Source organism: Sphaerodactylus townsendi, linkage group LG02, assembly GCF_021028975.2.
Source record: "Sphaerodactylus townsendi isolate TG3544 linkage group LG02, MPM_Stown_v2.3, whole genome shotgun sequence".
NCBI classification, from domain to species: domain Eukaryota; kingdom Metazoa; phylum Chordata; class Lepidosauria; order Squamata; family Sphaerodactylidae; genus Sphaerodactylus; species Sphaerodactylus townsendi.
This window is the reverse complement of record NC_059426.1, coordinates 128,082,688-128,102,284: the sequence shown is the minus strand read 5'-3', so window position 1 is coordinate 128,102,284 and position 19,597 is coordinate 128,082,688. Positions and strand designations below refer to the sequence as shown.

The window sequence follows — 19,597 nt, the reverse complement described above, 5'->3', positions numbered from 1 at the left end:
ACTGGAGCAGAGGCTGACTGGCCTGCCAACTTTACTGTTGTAACCACTGTGACTTTTGCATGCAGCTAACGCTTTGGTCTACAAAAGGATGGTTTCCTCACTATCAATGTGCAATGTACTAAGCTAAATGTATCACATCAGTTATGACACAGCTGTCTATTAATTGGTGCATGCTTACTAAAGTCCTGATCTGTAAATGATGCGATTCGTAGTGTCTTTGAAGTTTGGGAGGGAGTGTTCTTTTTGATAAAATCATTATATAACCAAGTTTCTGTTGCGAACACATTGGATACTGATCCAACTTGTGCTAATTGTAGCTGATAACAGATAAAAATGTCTTGCAGTAAAGGAGATCAGCATAGAGCTGCTTGTATGAACAAATGTTCTTTTAAAAAAACCAACCAGAAGGTGTCAGGAATGAATGGAGGAACCTAAAGGCACCCCCAGGGAGACGAACCTTTCCTAAAGAAGTTTCAACCCCCCCAAACCCCCGCTCTATTCCACATAAATTGCCCCCGTACAGTACCAATGTGTGCATTACATCAAAACTGCTGACAAACAAAGCTCCTCCCTTACTAAGCCCAAGTCAAATACATTTAAAAGAAAATAAAGATGTATACTTAGATACCATATAGAAGAAAATAGGTACCATTAAGCTTATTTAAAAAACAATATGTTCTATGTCATGATACCAAATATCTTACAGTGATGCTCGGTTAAGAACCATTAATATATTGCATATAATAATTTAAACTTTTTAATGTCATTCTCTATAAAGGAGTTTGTTCAGCACTGACCATATGGTGATACAGAACTGTTAACAACTCGCAACTGTTAACAACTCGCATACAGAACTGTTAACAACTCGCATAATAACCCTTGCATATTTAAAGAACAAGATACATAAATAGGTTAAAAAGCTACACCACACACAACAGTTGTATTGTGTCCAATTTAACATTGGATTAAGGTTACAGCAGTGGCTTTTTGTTCTTCCACAGAATGTACAGATGGTACCACATAACAGAGCTGTGCAAATTGTGGTTCTGGGAGGAGCGGAAGAAACAACTACCTCCTTTTTCCTGCCCCACTTTTCCCTACTTTACTGCTACTACCACTAGACTTGCTAGAAGATTTTGAAGAGAAAAGTCTTGTCATGAACTCTGAAACATCAGGCAGCTCATGGTTAGAATTCAGCATATTCATTGACTGCTCCATTTCCTGAATGTACACAAAAAGAAGAAGAATGTGTAAGTGAAATTCCAGGATATCATTTCCAAATCATATATAATGCTACACCCAGTTGTTCTTGTTGTTCTTTCAGTGGTTGTCACTTTGCAGCTGCTCGCTACTATATATCCCCACAAAAGACTCCTTTAAACAGCCATAGCCCAAACTACAACTTAAAAATAAAAGACTGGTAATGTAAAGATGAAAAGAAAGATCTAAAAGCAGTAACCAAAATAACCACGTCTAGAGTAGCTGTATAGGGTAAATGCATGCTACCTAAAATTTTATATTTCTAAAAGCTATCTTGATGTTGAAGTACCTCCCACTGTCAAATATTTAAAAATTTCAAGGGAAGCTTCTGAACTTCTGCTTTAAAAATGTCAATTTAGCTATTTTTCCTAACAGCTTTCTAAAAAAATAAGCATTTTTACAAAACCATTTCCTTCCAACTATTTCCTTGCATTTAAATAATATCTGATACCCATCTAAAAATAGTCCAAGCTTTAAGTGAGCAATCTGAACATCTAATTGCGTTTCATGCTACAATCTGATAACTGCTTTGATTTGAACTGTTTAGGAAAAACTAACAGAAAATGGTACTTCAGTTAGCCAAGTTGCTCCCCAGAGATATGCAACCAAGATTCTTTCAACTTGGAGTTTCCTACTGGCAATAGATTTGCTACCCAAAACAGAGCAGCTCATGTGTAACTTCAGATGACCAAATGGATACACCCCAGTTCAATTTCTCTTAGGGAAGCTATAGATTTTTACCTTTCACTGAGCATTTAGTTAAAACAAGAAGCTTTAGACATCTTAGGTTTTGGACTGCAACTTGAAAATAACCTGGATACTTGCAGACAACTACTAAAGACAGTGGTTATTCAGAGGAAAGGGAAATCAATACCAACTGAACCCCCAAAAGCAGCAGCCAAAGACAGACAGCAACACTGTTAAATAAAGAAGATTTAAAGTAAAACTTACCTTGGAGTCTCCATTTTGTTCGGGCCTCCGCTATTGGGTACGAAGGTTGTTGAAAGGACAATAAGTTCCAGGATACCATAGCGAAGACATCCAGCTTAATTTTCATGACCACGATGGATCTGTTACAGAAGGATGTGGCAAAGATATCTTATGGAGACACTACTCTTTTTTCTATCATACAACTATTAATATTGTTGTTGTTATTATTAATTAAATTTAATAGACCTCCCTACCCCCGAAGGGCTCAGGGCAGTGTACAATAAAACCCAACAACAAACAGTAGAAACATAATATAACAATATAAATCAGAAGGCATATTAAAATCCATTAAAATCAGTAGCAGCATCATAACACATAAACCCGGTACCTAAATTTAATCCTAACCTTGACTATAGCTCCATACCCCCCTGGGAGAGGATTGACAGATTGCCGTAGATGATATGCCCAGATGGTACACAGGGCATTAGGAGGGGGCGGACAATCTGTGGCCAGCCTCCCCAAAAGCCCGGTGGAACAGCTCAGTTTTACAGGCCCTGCGGAATTCATCAAGGTCCTTCAGGGACCTAACAGCTGGAGGAAGAGTGTTCCACCAGGCAGGGGCCAGGGCCGAAAAGGCCCTGGCCCAGGTAGAGGCCAATCGCATCATTATTCACCCCGGGCGGGTGGCCACCAATTAAATTCTACCTACTGCAGAACGCACTGAGGCGGAGCACTGGGACAGCATATGGGGTAAAGAAGGTCGCCAGAGAATTGCTTATGAAGGCCCCAGGCCACAAAGGGCCTTAAAGGTCAACACCAACACCTTGAAGATGATCCAGAATTCCACTGGGAGCCAATGCAAGTGGCGCAGCACAGGGGAGATGTGGTTCCTAACTGAGCCACCTGTGAGAAGACGAGCTGCCACATGCTGGACCAGCTTCAGTTTTTGGATCAGCCACAAGGGAAGGCCCACGTAGAACGAGTTACTATAGTCTAACCTGGAGGTGAACATTGCATGGATCACAAGACATTCATGAAACATTAGATCTATATCCATATACACTTTGCCAGATGATAAAAGCACCACTCAACACAATGCAAGATATCTATTTAGTGGCTTTTCTGGATACACATTTCTCATCAAACCTCCCCGGTTGGGCTGATCCTGCAGTCAGCCCAGAATTCTTATGCAGCTATTTTTCTCAATTAGCAGACAAGACTGGATCCTCCTGGCAGTCATCTTGATAAATTTGGCAGAAGTGAAGTCCATTACATCAGTCTTTGTGTTTCCAGCATCCAGATGGAAACCCAAATTCATGAAAGCCTTCCAAGTACAGCTCCCTATCATTTCAGTAACAGGACAAAGGGGCTGATGGGTATGCTCCCACATTATTTCTGCAAAGATGGGATTGTAAACCTTACAGTGGGTGACAATCCCTGCAATAGGTAGGAACAGAAAATTGTTGAAAGGGAGACTATACCAATATATTCAAAATTTCAAACCCAATAATTATGTCCTGTCACACTTGGTCTGTGTCCTCTTGCCCTTATTATATTTATCATTTCCTACATTCCTTTTATGCTTGTCTTATCTGTTCCTTCAGCAGAACCTTCTCCAATTGTCTCTACAGCTTAATATGAAGCATCATCCTCTGAATAAGTTATACAAAAATATACACTCGGAATAAATTTATTCCACTAAGCATCTCTTCAAAATTTAAATTTCCTGCAGCAAGCATGGTACTGCCATGCCTCACCAACTGATTGCCTTTCTGACACACACTTGTATTTCTACCTCAGCAGCCATTAACTCACCAAGGTTTTGCAGACTCTTTCTAGCCTGCATTCCAGATTTCTTTGGTGACTTTTTATATTTTTGCCATTCAGAGATAATATTTTCAATATCAATTATGCAAATCTTACTCACCCGCCGCATGTCAGGATCACTTGTGTTGACAACTTTAGGCAGCAATACGAAGATCAGCAACGGAAGGATCATCATCATCACCTTCAACAGTAGATATTCATAGAATGTTAATTTCTCTCAGGCATATTGTTTTTTTAGTGAGGGGTCAGGCCTTAAAATGGTAAATATGGATGAAGTTTCTTTCAGAGCATTAACCATGAATTCCTAAAACTTTCAGAGCAGCTCACACACACATTACTGGTGTAACAAGACGAAGTAGTAAGGCATTTTTCCAACGTGTCTGGGACCTCACTAAGAATCGTCTGAGAACTTTTGTTTTATATTACATTTTAAAATTCTGTAATGTAAACTGATCTGGGTTGCAATCTGACGCTGGAAAATGAAGGAATAAGCAATACTGAATCCTACCAGCTTTTCTTCTGGTGTAAGGAGGATAGTGAGACCGATGGGAAATGGGAAAGCAGCATGGAGGGAACTGGGTGAGGTTGTCATTCCTCTCTCTTGTGCCAACAGAAAAGGTAGTATTAAGTCAATGATATCTTGGAGCATTTGAATTGGCAAAAAGCATTACATGGTTTGGAAGTGTCACCCATTTTGGATGGGATTCCAGTCTCCTTAAAGGACAAATCCATAGTATGAGAGTGCTCTTCAAACAATACTTAGTGTTGCATAAGCAGGCAGCACTTGTGGCCAGGAGTGTTTTTCACTAGCTTTGACTGGCTAGCCAGTTGCAGCCTTTTTGAGGCAGAAAAGATCTGGCTACTGTGTGGCATGCCATGGCTACCTCTACATTAGATTACTGCAGAGCATTCTGCAATAAGATATCCCTGAAAAAGGTCTAGAAACTTCAACTGGTAGAGAATGCTACAGCCCGAATGCTGGCTGGAAAGGGTTGACAGGACCATATCACTCCAATCTGGGCCATCTACACTGGCTTCCTATCAGCTTCCAGGGTCAAATTCACTGTGCAAGTGTTGACCTTTAAAGCCCTACATGGCTTGAAGTCAGCAAACCATAAAGACTGCCTACTACCTTAAAAACCTTCCCCACTACTATAGTCACCTTTCAAGACTCTCCTTCAGGTGCCTCCATTTTCTGAAATCAGGCAGGTCACAACCTAGAGGGGGTCTTTATCATGATACCAAACATCATGAACTCTCTCCTCAGGGAGACTTGTTTGTCCCCTTCTGTTACCATCATCCACCAGCAGGTGAAGACTATTCTGTTTCATCTAGTCTCTGTTCAGTGATTCCTGCTTCCTGCCCTATGTGTAAACTGCTTTCATATGCAAATTTGGGGGTCTGATTTGAATAGCTTTAAAGATAAGTTATCAACGTTTTTATTCTATTAGCCGTCTTGGTGGCTCTGATGAGAGCAGAAAGGTGGAGTATAAAGTCTATTAAAAATAAGATTATAAGACCTGGGATATAAGAGAGGTCAGACTTCAGCATGCTATTTTCACCTAGCTGTCCTTATAAATGCTGCATACAAAACAACAACAGAAAGGAATTCACAGGGAAGGATGCATTAATATTACCTTTTATACAACAAATGAAGCGCAATCAACCTTGTGAACATTCACCAATTCCACAACCAGCATCATCACTGGTGTCAGAAGATATAATCTAACAGACAGCAGAAACTGTACAGATTCTGAATATTTGCCATATTCAAGCACTTAAAACGGAATGAACTAAAACAATCAATATCCCACCCTTCTTATGGGATAGTTGATTATTCCTGTCACAATAGGATCCAGATTCTTCTGGCAAGCTTTCTGCAGCCAAGATTGGCATGTTTGAATGAGCGTAATACCAGCTAGATCTATATTTAGGTAAAGTAAGTGCACCAACACAACAGCAGTATTTTTTAACAATGCACCTCATAACTGAGGCATCTGTTTCCAGGCTAGATTCAGACGTTAAATGAACTGGTGTTCTGCCACATAGTTGGCAGCTGTGACTTTGATAAACAGTGGCTGCCTGGCATCCAGTCGCCCCAAGGTTGTCCTGAAGCAACGGCTTAAAATGCTATGTTCAAGAACACAAAATAAACACACACCCAACCATCTCAATGATGTTGTTCTCTCTCCTCATGCCCCTCTCCTTCATGCCAAATGTATAGTTTGAGTAACTAGGAATTTTGGTATATATATATTTATGACTTTAACACATATCTGTAAATGCTGTATTCAGTATGAGTGTAATGTTTGCTCACTTTTATAAAAATATAAACCACTGTAACTGGCAAGAGGGGATGCCTTTTAAAGGCTGCTTTGCTTCATACTTATTCTGAATTCTCCTGCCTGCTAGTATGAAAATAAATTCATGTTAGGATGATGTAAACATCTCTTTCTCTCACACACACTAGAGACGCCTCTTATACATCCCACAGATAATACTTGTCTGAAAACAAGCCATGCTTAATGATATCTGCCTACTCCATTACTTCCCTCTTGGAAGGACATAATTAGTATGAGCCTATTCAGTTTTCTTAAACTCCCTACCAACACAACTTTTGAGATTAAATAGCCAATTAGCGACAAAAAAGTGTATCCATGTGTGCTTCCATACATACCATGGGATTCATTAAGAAATCAGTCCATCCCCAAGACTCTCTCTTTATAAAGTAAGAAGGGGGTCCAGAAGATTTCATCTGAAGTGGATAGGGCAGCCTGACAACTTCTGATGTTTTGATGTAGTTCACAAACCTTGCCCTGTGGAAGATTTAAAAATGTTTTCTCCACACAGTTTCATTAGCAAATTGTAACAAGTCATACTGGTGTCATATTCCTTCTAATCAGTGCATTTGTACTGAAACTGCTATTTTGTGCACAGCCATACTTCTATTCTGGGGCTTCTACATTAAAGTTGTACTCTATGTTCACACATGCTGAGTTTTTGGATACAACTTTTCTTTTCCATGATATCATTACAGTTTTGTGCTTCCTTCTCAGAATTCTGATTTGGAGAACTGTATCATGTTTACTGTAATATACAGACAAGAGATGAGGATGTCTGTAAATTTTGAAGCCATGAGGGGGAAATGGTTGTATGCTACTCTGAGCCCCTTGAAGAAAGAGTGTGATAAAATTGACCAAATAAATAGATGCAAAGCAATCTAACACTGGTATAACAAATATATCAAATGGACAGTGATCCTTTATAAACATTAAAGCACAGACAAGGTGAATATTACAGAATCCAGGAAGTCATAGAAAACACTGCCCAATTACTGTCACCAATAACTATATTACACCTTATAGATTGGATTCAACCAGTTTTTCCATTGGTGAATAATAGAGGAGGGAATTCCCTTTAACACCCCCAAAAAAGGCTATACTGGGGATCACTAAATCTGCATGGACAAAAGCCACATAGGTTAGAAAAAGGAGAAAAATTAGATGAGACTGTGCAAAAAAGTCAGATGGATTAATCCCTATATCACTATTTGAAAACCATTCCAAATTCAATCAGCAAAGAAATGTAGCCATGTCAGTGAGTAGGCTTTTACATGAAACTATTTAAACACAGGAAAACAAAATTCAATCTCCTATTTTCTTTTCATTGGTGCATTTGTGTCAAAATGTACAGCAACAGTTTTGTTATCAACTGAACAACATAATCCCAATTATTACATATTTTATTTTTTCCTCAAAGAAACTCACAGTCAGCACTCATAGCAAGTTTCACAGTCATTTATATTCCCACAACTTGTTCCTACAATTTTCGTAGAATGCCTGAACTGTAAAGAAGTTTAAATTCTGCATTTCAGATACAAATACTCTCAGAACCGAAAAAATCAATAGGGAGGCCAATAATATATAATGCATACTTTCTGATCAAGCAAAGTTGCATTTTTATAGTCTGGCTACGGTGATATGGCTCATTCCAAGGTTTCAGGTAGTAAAAGTTTCATATAGCATGGAACAGAGAAATTTGAGTAAAGGAACAGCAATGAACAGAATTTTCTCAACCATTTAGTAAATATGTCCTGGCTTCCTGGTCTAAATCTTCTTGTTATGTTATGCCATGCAGATGCATGATGCATGTACACTGAAAACAATTCTTTCCTGAACTACATGAAATACACAGTGTGACGTAAAAATTCATCTGAAAAAAACAACAAATGTTTATGAAGAACTTACAGTGCAGAGTAACTCCAGTCTAAGCCAACTGAGATGAATGAGTTTAGACATGAGTAACTCTCCTTAGGACAGTGATGGCAAACCTTTCTGAGACCAAGTGCCCAAATAGCAAACCAAAACCCACTTATTTATTGCAAAGTGCCAACACGGCAATTTAACCTGAATACTGAGGTTTCAGTTTAGAAAAAATTGTTGGCTCTGAGGCGCGTGTTACTTGGGAGTAAGCTTGGTGAAGCAACCACACAGCACTTTGAACGGGTCGTGCCCAGTGGCCCAGGCCAGCCGGTGTGTGTGGGGGGGTGGTGGTGGTGATTTTCCGCCCCCATATGACGAACTCTGTGTGCGCGTGCCCACAGAGAGGGCTCTGAGTGCCACCTCTGGCACCTTGCCATAGGTTCGCCACCACTGCCTTAGGAGCACACTTTTACTGACATGGAAGCAGATTCTGCATGGGCAAAAAACAGCAGTGTGAAAACAGTGTAAACCCTTTTACACCATTTTAAATTATTTTATACCATTTGCACACCGCTGTTTTTGGCCCATGCGGAATCCACCAGAAAGACTAGTTATTTTCTTCCCATCTTCCCCTTACATAGAAAATTAGTTTGTTTCATAGAAAAATTAGTTTGTTATTAAGATAAACGTCATACCTCATTTTGCCTTTTGAAGTGATGTCCACTCGTACTGGTTCAAATTTATAAGCTGGAGATATAACTTCAACTACGTATGATCCAGAAGGGATATCATGAACCACAAAGCTTCCGTCTGTCCTAATAAAATAAAGATTATCATAGGTTTATCTCCACCACAAAAGAGAGGGAATTTTTTTTTTACATACCATGGTTATTTTAGACATCCCTGTACTAGCATTCACTTGACATGACTGAAACTACAACTCTTACTTACCAACTCATAATACAACTATTATTATCTCAGCTCTTACCTTCTCAGGTACTGGTGACCAAATTCGACAGAGATTTATATAGACCCACTAGTTCTGAGAAAACCTAGGATCAGCAAGTCTGTGTAAGTCATGAGCTTCCAGATAGTAGCCTTACCTTCTCTCCCTCTCTCTTTTTTTTAAAAAGTATATTTCTTTTTCCTTTTCCATTTTTTAGTTCTCTTACTTTATTTTTTTTCTCCTATCTGGATCTGCACTACATGGGAAAAGACTCTAAGTATACTAAAGGAATATATTAATTACAAGAGCATTCTAATGCCCATTAATGTGTTTCCTGGGATCCACCTCTTGTTCAAACCAAACAGCCTACCCTGGCTTTCTTCCACCTCACTGGAGCAGGAGATAATTCATTAGTACAATCTAGGAAGCATCAATTTTGGACTTGGAGGACTCATTCAGAAATGGCTGTTCCCAACATAGGACGATACCTGGTTTAGAAACTCCCAGTACTTTGTGATTGCCTCTAGCATTTATTTAGTGACTGGTTCTAACATCCATTGCATTTATTTTTAGAGGCACCCACTAGCTGCTCTCAAAAAAGTGCTCAAAGGCTCAACAAGGCTCTTTGCTTTGAGAGTCAGCGTGGTGTAATGGTAAAGAGTGGCAGACTCTAATCTGGAGAAACAGGTTTGTTTCCCCACTCCTACACACAAAGCATGCTGGGCAACCTTGAACCAGTCACAGTTCTCTCCAAACTCTCTCAGCTTCACCTACCTTATAATAAGGTGTCTTTTGTAGGGGGGAAGGGAAGGCAATTGTAAGCCACTTTGAGACTCTTCACATTAGATAAATGCCCGGTATAAAAACCAATTCTTCTTTATATCACTGGCCCATAACATGACTGAGCTGGGAGTTTAAATTTAAATTTGTGCATCACTACTGCACCTCAAAACAAGCCATAGTTATTCAGTCCCAGATTCTTCATTTGTAATGAGGGAATGAGAAAATGCCTACCTTACATAGCTGTTTTAGCACTGCTGAGATGAAATATGTGAAATGCTTTGGATATTTTTTAAAAAAACTTGGTAATCATAGTACAAACTCATAGAAACTGATAAGACAATATAAAGACACAGATTTTTCACGCCTTTTTGTTACTACAAGATGAATTTTAAAGCAATGCTCTAAATGCAAATGTATGGAAAAAGATACAACTATGAAGCTAGTAACCCACAATATCTTCAAATGCAGACATAGGAATCCAAGGTTTTGCTCACAAGATCAATTCTGGAAATGCTATGCAGATAAGAACCAAAGGATTGAGAAAAGCTGAGAGAATATTGATTTATCTAAATTCCTATGGGGAGGAAAGAAACCCAGTATTGAAAGGGGAGGGTTATCATTAGTTTGAATTAAAGATTGGTTGTCTTTGACCAATACAAGATTATTAACAGTGGAAGGGGAAGGCAAAAGGTTTGGTTGGCATGCTTACTTATGGTTTCAAAAAGACAAAGCTAATAAACAATTTACGCACCATATTACAAGAGTTATTAAAAACTTGGAAAAAAATACAGCTGTAAATTACATTCAGGTATGCCTTTATGGGTCTCTCCACATGAAACACTATTAAGTAGGCACAACCCAAGGAATATTTGGATACTAAGGAGGAAATTGAAGGAAAACTTAAATATCAATTGAAGACTCAAGAAGAATTAAATCGGATTGGCTGGAGTATTAATTGGTTGTTTTATTGCCAACGAAAAGGCTGTTATGATTCTGATAAAAATAAGTTTGAAAAAATTGACGAAGTAGATATTCTTAAAAGAATTTTTTTTGAAACGACAAGACCATTTGATTATATTTAACTTTAGAGGTTGAAGATGAGTAAAAGAATATATGATAAATTGGACTAGGGATGCGGGTCATAATATCAATTTGGAAACTTGGAAAAACTTACGGAGTAAAGACCTGAAATACTCTAAGAGCTTTTATATAAGAGAAAACCACTATCAGATTATTTTTTGTTAGTATTATGCGCCTCAGAAGATTGCAAAAATAAATCTCAAGGGCTTTGCTGGAAATGTGGGAAACATCTGGGTACTTTTTTCCATCAATGGTGGAGTTATTAAAGCTAAGAAATTTTGGAAAACCATACATCAAGACTTACTGAAAATATTAAATTTGAGATACGACCGACAAACCCCCCCTCCCCCATATGTATCTATCACCACTCAGCCCTTTGGGGATTGGGCAGTATAAGAAAATTAATTAATAATAACAATAATAGGAATTGTTGGTAGAAATATAAAGATAAAGCTATGCTGTTTAGATATTTGTAAACAACAGCTAGGATATTTTGGGCTAAATATTGGAGAGTCAAGAAAATTCCGTCAATAATAGAATGGCAACACAAGATTATAAATATTGTTAGAGCCAAGCTTTCAAGTTATATAGATTATAAATTGATCTGTGATTTTAGGGAGGAATGGAGAAACTAGATAATATATAAAAGGAAAATATGAATACAATCATGTAACTATGTATGATATATAATTTTGTATTTGTTTTTTCTTTTATTATTTTTTATTGTTTTTGTTTCTTCTAATATTATTACTACTACTACTAGTATCCATCTTCTCTTTATTTTTATTTTTTGGGGGTTTATTTATTTAATTGCTAGTCTTTACATGTATTATTTTTAAACAATGCAATAGCTGAAAGTGCCTTTAGTGATAATGTAAATATTAGATTGAAATTTCTGTATCTGTTTATGCATTGTATTTTGTGAATGTTAAAATAAAAACTTATTGCCAAAACAACCCCAACCCTAAAGTATATACAAAATATTTTTGTTACACTGTACTCATGATAACAATATTAAAAACACTTACAATCATTTAAAATTGTGGAAATCCAATGGAAATATTATCTCTTCATTGAATTTCCACAATTTTAAATGATTGTGAATGTTTTTAATATCGTTCTCATTCAGTGTAACACAAATATTTTGTATATACTTTAGGGTTTAATATTCTCTCAGCTTTTCCCAACTCTTTGGTTCCTGGCTTATTTTATACTTTACACTTCCCTTTATTTGCAAGAATAATATGCAGATAGCCAGCTTCCAAGTTTAAAACATTACTACACCCTTAGTCCAGGAGCAGAGGAAGACTTACCACCACATCACAAGGATGACAACTATAAGGTGAAACTATGTCTAATGTTGAAATAGAACTGAAGGACCAGGATTGTTCAAATAGATCTGTGTAGGTTGAGAGCCAGCCCCACACTGCCCAGAGCCAATAGGTTACATAATTTTCCTTCATCATTCATTCAGCCATGGATTTCAAACGTTTTAACTTACCCAGACTGCCATTTCCAAATGTGTGCTATAAAATCTTATGCTTCCTTCAAGATACAGTGTAAGAACTACAGTAAATTTTTCAGTCTGGAAAGGCTTTTTTGGTTCAGAGTGAATAGCCAAACTGCCTGGCTCTTGTACCACACACACCCTTGTGTTTATTAGAAGGTTGAAATGAATGGTCTGTAAAGAACAAAACTTGATACTGCCTAATCTCAAACTAAAAGCTGGTGTGTACGAGTGTAAAAGAGAAAAAGACGGAAGAGTCCTCAGACTTCCACTTCAGGAAAACTTGTACTACAAAGGGATGTTCATTCTCTATAAAGTGAACACTACATGGGGCAATACATGAAATAGGCTTGACACTGATAATGAGGAAACAGACATTACCGGTAGTTGTCTGTATTACATGCAGCTACACTCTGAAACCTCTCAAAATACTAATGGTCCTGTTGGTTAGGGAAGGAATTATATTTACACAGGAATTATATGTTGCTTCAGGATGCTACTGTACTCCAGCAGATTTAATGTTTGATGAAGGTATTACAGTTTTGCTGATGCTGGCCATCACCCTAAACCACATTCTGCTTAATTCTGAGTTACTTCAATAAGAACACTTCTGCTGGAGCACAGCAATGGTCCATCTAGTCCAGCATCACATTTCATAAAGTTGCTTACTAAACTGCAGGCACACAGCAGTCTCTGATCTTGCCCCCCAATGGCATTCACAGGTATACTACCTCCAAACATCTCGTTACCTTGGTTAATAATCTCTTTTCTGTGAATTTACCAAATCCCCTTGAACACTGCTTAAACTAGCACCCAATGTGTTGATAGCCTGTGTCAACACATTCCAGAAGTACCATAATTACAGATTGTGTGAAGTATGTGCATTTTGCTGTCATTAAATTACTGCATTTCCATATTATTGGCTGCCCCCAAATTCTAGGATTTGGAGAGATACTCATTTTTTCTACTGTACTTCTATATCATGCATAATTTTAGAAACCATTTTCCTGTTGTTTATCATAAAACAACAACAAAAACAGAAGAGTCCCAGACTTTTGAAAGTAGTCCAACTTTTTGATTCAGGTGTCCTTTTCCATACTTCCTTTTTTGGGGAGGGGACCCAAACCAGCCATGGATTAAGAAGGATGCACATTTGAACATGTTACTGAAAGTGATGGGCAGCACTTATGTTCAGAATACTTCATCAGATTGATTCCTGCAGTTCATAAAAAGTGTGGTACCCAAGACGGTACCTGAATAAATATCAAAGTCCAAATAGGAACAAGTCCAATAAATAAAGAGGCAGGCTTTGCCTATCCTGTAGTGGCATGAAAAACAAAACAGAGGCACAGTTGCACCTTTGATATTAACATCTATCCCAGCACAGGCTGTGTAGAGTCAGAGCTCAGCCTCCAAAGGGCCACTGGACTCCTGTTTTATTTACTGCTACAGACTGTCTTAAAAAGAGTTTACTCTGGGCAAGATGTTCAAAATCAGCAGAAGCCATGAACTACAACTACACACCTTCTCAACTCTAAACATTTCAGGTATGGCATCAAATATTCCCCACACTGAGCCGTGAAGGTATCACCTATGCTAGTCCCAACTCTTCAGACTAAGACATGGCAGAGAAGGCGGTCCACTTTCAATAAGCCTTCCCTATCCCCATTCACGGGGCCCCGCCGATACTCACTTGAGGAAGCCGACGTGCTCCTCCCCGTCCACAAGCACTCGAGCCCCCGCGATCCAGTCTTGGGGTCTCACTCCGGGCACCACGGCGCGACCCTCAATCTTGAACCGTTCCCCGGACCCCAGAGCCTCCCCGCCGCCCGCAACCTCCGAAGCCCAAGAGCTAGGAAGCAGCAGGGCCGCCAGCGAGAGCACCAGCGCCAGAGGGAGGCTGCGGTCCCCAGCAGCCATCATAGCCAGTTTGTGAGGGCCGAGAGGGAAGAAACCAGGAACAGGGCGAAGAACGGGCAAGGAACCACTTTTCTAATGGCGCACGCGCACAACGCATAAAAACACGCGCCGAAGGAAAACGCGCAGACTTATGACGATTAAAGTAGTGAGTGACGATTACGGAAAACAGTGACCAGGAGCGTCAGTTTTAATGGCTGTTGAGCACAATTTCCCATTTTTAATTGCTTCTAAGTCAAGTATACGAATGCATAGGAAGAGCTTCTGAAAAATTTGAAAACAGTTACTCAGATCCTGCAGATAATAGTTATCTTCCTTTTGACACGATTCCTATATTTTCAAATACTCTACCGGGCGCAGAAATTTCAACAGATGATAGCCGCAGTGAGGGACAGTATTGAGCTAAACTAATACTGTGTGGCAGCACCTTTCTGTGTGGCAGCACTGCGCAGGTTTTCATGGATTTGAACTCACTGCACCAAATGCAAGAAAATGATTGTAGCCTAAGAACGGATGTTAGGCTGGTTGGTTGGCAACTGCACAGCCCTGAATAGGGGGTTGTCAGTTATTAGAACGGCCTGCGAACGAGGTAGCAGAGCGCTTTCAATAGACCGGTTTGAAAATTCAGCAGTTGCTTCTAAAATTTCACTTGCATTTTGTTGTCCCATTCCCCCTCCCCAAACCCTTATGGATAGTTCCAACAAAATTTATTCATGCAGTATAAAGTCTATCTGACGAGTAACTCCCATTTTATTGCAGCTGAAATTATTAAGAATTATATTAACATTAAAAGAGATGGATCTTGAATTAGCTAGCATTCATTCTTCATGATTTAATATGAAGTTCCTTCCTTCTAATTGCCTTTGTTCTTTCTATCTGGCACAAAAAGTTATGGTATCAAGAGTTTTCTCAAGGTATTTAGCCCCCTTTTGAATTTCATTTGGTGCCAGGATTGCACAAACTTGCAAAGATGGTTGCTGAGAGATCCTGCTGGTTGCTGAGAGATCCTGGTCTGTTATTTTTTTTAAAAAAACTTTTATTAGCCACCTTTCTTACAGATCTCAAGCCAACTTGTGTGTATTGTGCTGACAAGTTGCTTATGACTCATGGCAACCCTAGAAAATATAGATGTGGAGAACAGGCCCCGCTCACTCCACTCCATATCAGGGTTGGGTGTGGGCTGGCCCCACGCCCAATCTCCACATGGAGAGCGGAGCCCTGCTGCTCCCCCCTCCATGTGGAGGTCGGGTGTGAGGCAGGGGCCAGGTGGAGAGGGAACGGCAGAGAGAGCTGGCTTGCCCTGTTTGCTAGCCTTCAACTGTGCCCCACCTGGTGGGGGCTGGGCAAGGCATAATTGTGTGTGTGTGTGGGGAGGGGGCTTAACCTGGATGCCATATTACCCTGTTTCCCCGAATAGAAGACATCCCCTAAAAATAAGACATAGTAGAGGTTTTGCTGATGTGCGAAATATAAGGCATCCCCTGAAAGTAAGACATAGCAAAGTTTTTGTTTGGAAGCATGCCTGACGAACAAATCACAGAAAAATAAGACATCCCCTGAAAATAAGACATAGCACATCTTTGGGAGCAAAAATTAATATAAGACACTGTCTTATATTCAGGGAAACACGGTAGGTAGATACACCCCTGGATAGTACTGAAGGCAGCTCACAGACGCAGCAGCACTAGCAGAGTCACATTCCCCCCCCCCCACACACACACACACCTGGTTCTCTGTAGAGGTCATAAACCAAGGTGATTAAGGCAGACTGTGTTTCAAATCCTGGTCAGTTTCTTTTAAGAGCCGCTTAAGCTGAGAGGCAACCCTGTAAACATGCACATCTGGAACTCCAAGAATACATACAATTTGAAACTTTTCCTGATTTAATTTGTGCTTGAAGTACTAGTCTTTTCAACTTGCCTAGGGGCTACATCATCTGTGCAAAACATAATTCCTACCTGGCCTGTTGTGATAACCTGTAATTTATTTTCCTCCATCAAATCATAGCTGACTTATGCTGACCACATATGGTTTTTTAGGCAAGACACATGTAGAGATAGTTTTCCATTGCCTGCCCCCACATCAAAACCCTGGTAATCCTTGGAGGTGTCCTATTCAAATGCTAGCAATGGTCAGAACTGAGAGAGTGTGACTGGCCTAAGGTCACCCAGCAAGCTTCCATGGCATGACTGGGGATTTGAGCCTGGGTTTTGTGGAGTCTAGTCAGACACCTTAACCACTACACCACACTGGCTTTTTCATGTAGTATACACTACAGATAAAATGACCAAAGCTTGCTGGACTACAGAGATGCCTCTGCCAAAATGCAAGTTGGAGAACTGCCATGCGTGATGTTTTCTCAAATTTTTCGAGACTCAGTGACAGCTTCAGAGTCCTCCAAATGGAACAACAGACTTTGCTTGAGCTTCCAGGGCATCTTCTGTGGCAAGGGATTCTCCTTTTGTGCCTCCTATATCCTTCGCTGAAATTGTTCAAACATGATTATGGCTCCAGAGGTTTACGGAAGGCTGGCTTCAAAGATCTATAGGGTTTCCACTAAACCTGTGGAAACCACAAAGAAACACACAAGAAGTCATATGTTAACATAAGCTTTGTATGTTAACTTATTAAAGAACAGCTGAAGTAATTATTGCAAACTAAGGTGAGTGGGTGGCTATAGCTCCTTCAAGAATATCAGCAGCAACACTCTATACTCCACAGTCCTAACAGTGACTGTTACTTATTGCTTTTTTGTGTCTTAAGAGTTAATCCAACAATCAGTAAATTAGACTGCACAGCTTCTTGCCATGACCACATATGCTGTGTTTGAGTGGTAAATCCTATTCTCCATGAACTCAATACACAATAAAGACACGCTAAAATAGTGATAAAAAGCCTGAATCCCAGTATTGACCCTTAATTTTTTTTACCCAGTAGACATCAATATAATATTGAATTAATATAATAGATCAGAATTTATCTTGAGAAACAGCTTGTTTTCTTTGACAGCGTCCACAAACCATTGCCCTATGATTAATACCTGTACTCTTTATCACTGTGACTCCTGTCAAATTGCTGGGGATAGAAAAAAACCTTCAATCACAAAATAGCACCATGGTACACAACAGATTTTAAACTGTGCAAGCAAGCATACAACCATAGCCTCTCTCCATCCCTGCTAAATAGTTGTTTCTTCTAACAGTTCTATCTGAAGTATTTTGTTTGGCTACTGAGATAAATCTCGAGTGCTGCCGCTAAATCTGTTGGGTTGACATTTAAGGGCATTGCATCTCATTTAGAAAACAGGATGGCAGCTGATAGCTTAGGAAGCTGCGAGCTATTTTATACATCTATTCTTAACGCTTACAATAGCGTTATACAGCTATTCTTCACGCTTACAATAGCGTTATTTATAGTATTTATTGTGTTATAGGCCCCAGGCATATAGCTCTTGGCAGCTACTTCATAATCAATTGCCTTTGGCTCAAGAAGTATATTCCAGTTTGGCCTTGCTTTTTAATATCTGTCCATAAGTTTTGTGCAGCGGAGATCCTAATAAAGCAAGGAGCTGAAAAATAAGGATTCTTTTCAAAATGGAGCAGTGCTGTTGGCCATTGGGGTTCTGTATTGAAGTCGAGAAGCTCAAATCCAGAATCTGTAGCTTTGAGCCTCCTGAAACCTCTCTGCCAGAATAAGGTTGTGGTAGCCTGATTAACTAATCTACAAATTTAATTTACAGCCAGCTACTGAACTTAAACATGGAACATTTTCTCATGCTACTGGACATCAGACCTGGAAATTTAATAGCCTGGTTCCTACTTATTTTAAACACTGTCCCCTACTGTTCATTAAATATCTTTACCACAAGAACTGGTACAGGGAAAGGATCCAGAAGCTTTGATAATGGTGGCAGCCTTTCCTCAAAATGATCTGCTCAAAGTTCTTGCACAGCTAGAATAACCTTTTACAGAGAACTTTTAATATGTTGTAAATTTGAATGTTAAGTCTTTTCATAGTTATTAAAATATTAGGATTTTTTGAAATTTTTTAGTTGGCTTGACTGAATACTTGAGAAATGCAGAACAGAAATTAGGAAGAAGTGACAATGAAAGGAAGACATTGAAGGGAAACCACCTCCTTGGATTTCAAGGAAGTTGAACTACTCTATATGGAACGTGCTTGCCTAGAAACTAGCTATCAGGATATTTAAGAGATGAACTGTGGGAAGGGCGTCTCCTGCTACTATTTTAGGTTTAGTTTTTTGGGGATACTGGAATTATTTGGTTTCTCTGGGGGACTTTAGAAGGTGAACTGGAGTGGCAGTTTTTCAATTAAGTGACACTAAAATTGTAGGGGAGCTACTCCCTTGTCCACTGAAGACCCCTTTGTTTCAAACAAATTAGATAAAGGAGTCCACTTTCTCAGGCCTCCAGTCATGTACTTGCAGTAGTGTAGACTTGGAAAGAGAAATACGCCTGGAAAAGGGCCAGCCCCATAGAGGAAGGAGAAGGAAGAGCCAAGCTGGGTCCTCATGCCAACCAGCAGCTGCCTTTCCCAGACTGGGCAAGATATATGCTGGAGGAGAACCAGATACTGTTATTGTCGAGAATCCTGAATACTGCCCAAAGTACCCAAGTATACCTGAAATATACAGATAAAGTATTTCAGGCTCCTTCCGCACAGACCAATAAACCTGGGATAACAGGATAAAACCCGTTTTTGGGGAGGGGGTTCCCACCCCTAATGTGAGTCCACCCCACATCCCCCCCAAAATGTTTGTAATGTGGGTTGCAGCTACCCATGAGCAAATGGCTGCCCTGAGAAGCACGTTACTTGGCCACGCTTCCATTTCCCCCCCCCCCAGTCCCCACCCCTTTGCTGCGAAGCTACATAGGGGTACAGAGGCAGCAGCATGGCTGTGGAGGTCCATGCCTGTCTGGCCCCATAGCTGCCTGGAAAAAAAATGTGCCTCCATGTGAAGGCACGATGGCAACTTACATTGCCTCCACGGGCTTTGTTCACTGTCTGCATGGAGTCATGCGAACGCCCCAATGGCAACGCAGGTTGCTTTACCCCGACTGCAACCCACTGTACTTTGCCTGTGTGGAAGGGGTCTCAGGAATATACTTGGACCAGATATGTCCA

General features: G+C 39.8%; 1 protein-coding gene across 1 annotated transcript; it reads right to left on the bottom strand.

Moving 5' to 3' along the window:
* Nucleotides 1-743: 743 nt before the first annotated feature.
* On the bottom strand, nucleotides 744-14,518 carry EMC7 (ER membrane protein complex subunit 7). Its single transcript, XM_048485426.1, has 5 exons — nucleotides 14,229-14,518; nucleotides 8,915-9,034; nucleotides 6,695-6,833; nucleotides 4,118-4,198; nucleotides 744-1,221 (listed from the first exon to the last, which is right to left on the bottom strand). Exons 1-5 carry the CDS (start codon nucleotides 14,456-14,458, stop codon nucleotides 1,069-1,071), a joined length of 723 nt encoding a protein of 240 aa, XP_048341383.1. The 5' UTR covers nucleotides 14,459-14,518; the 3' UTR covers nucleotides 744-1,068.
* Nucleotides 14,519-19,597: the final 5,079 nt, after the last annotated feature.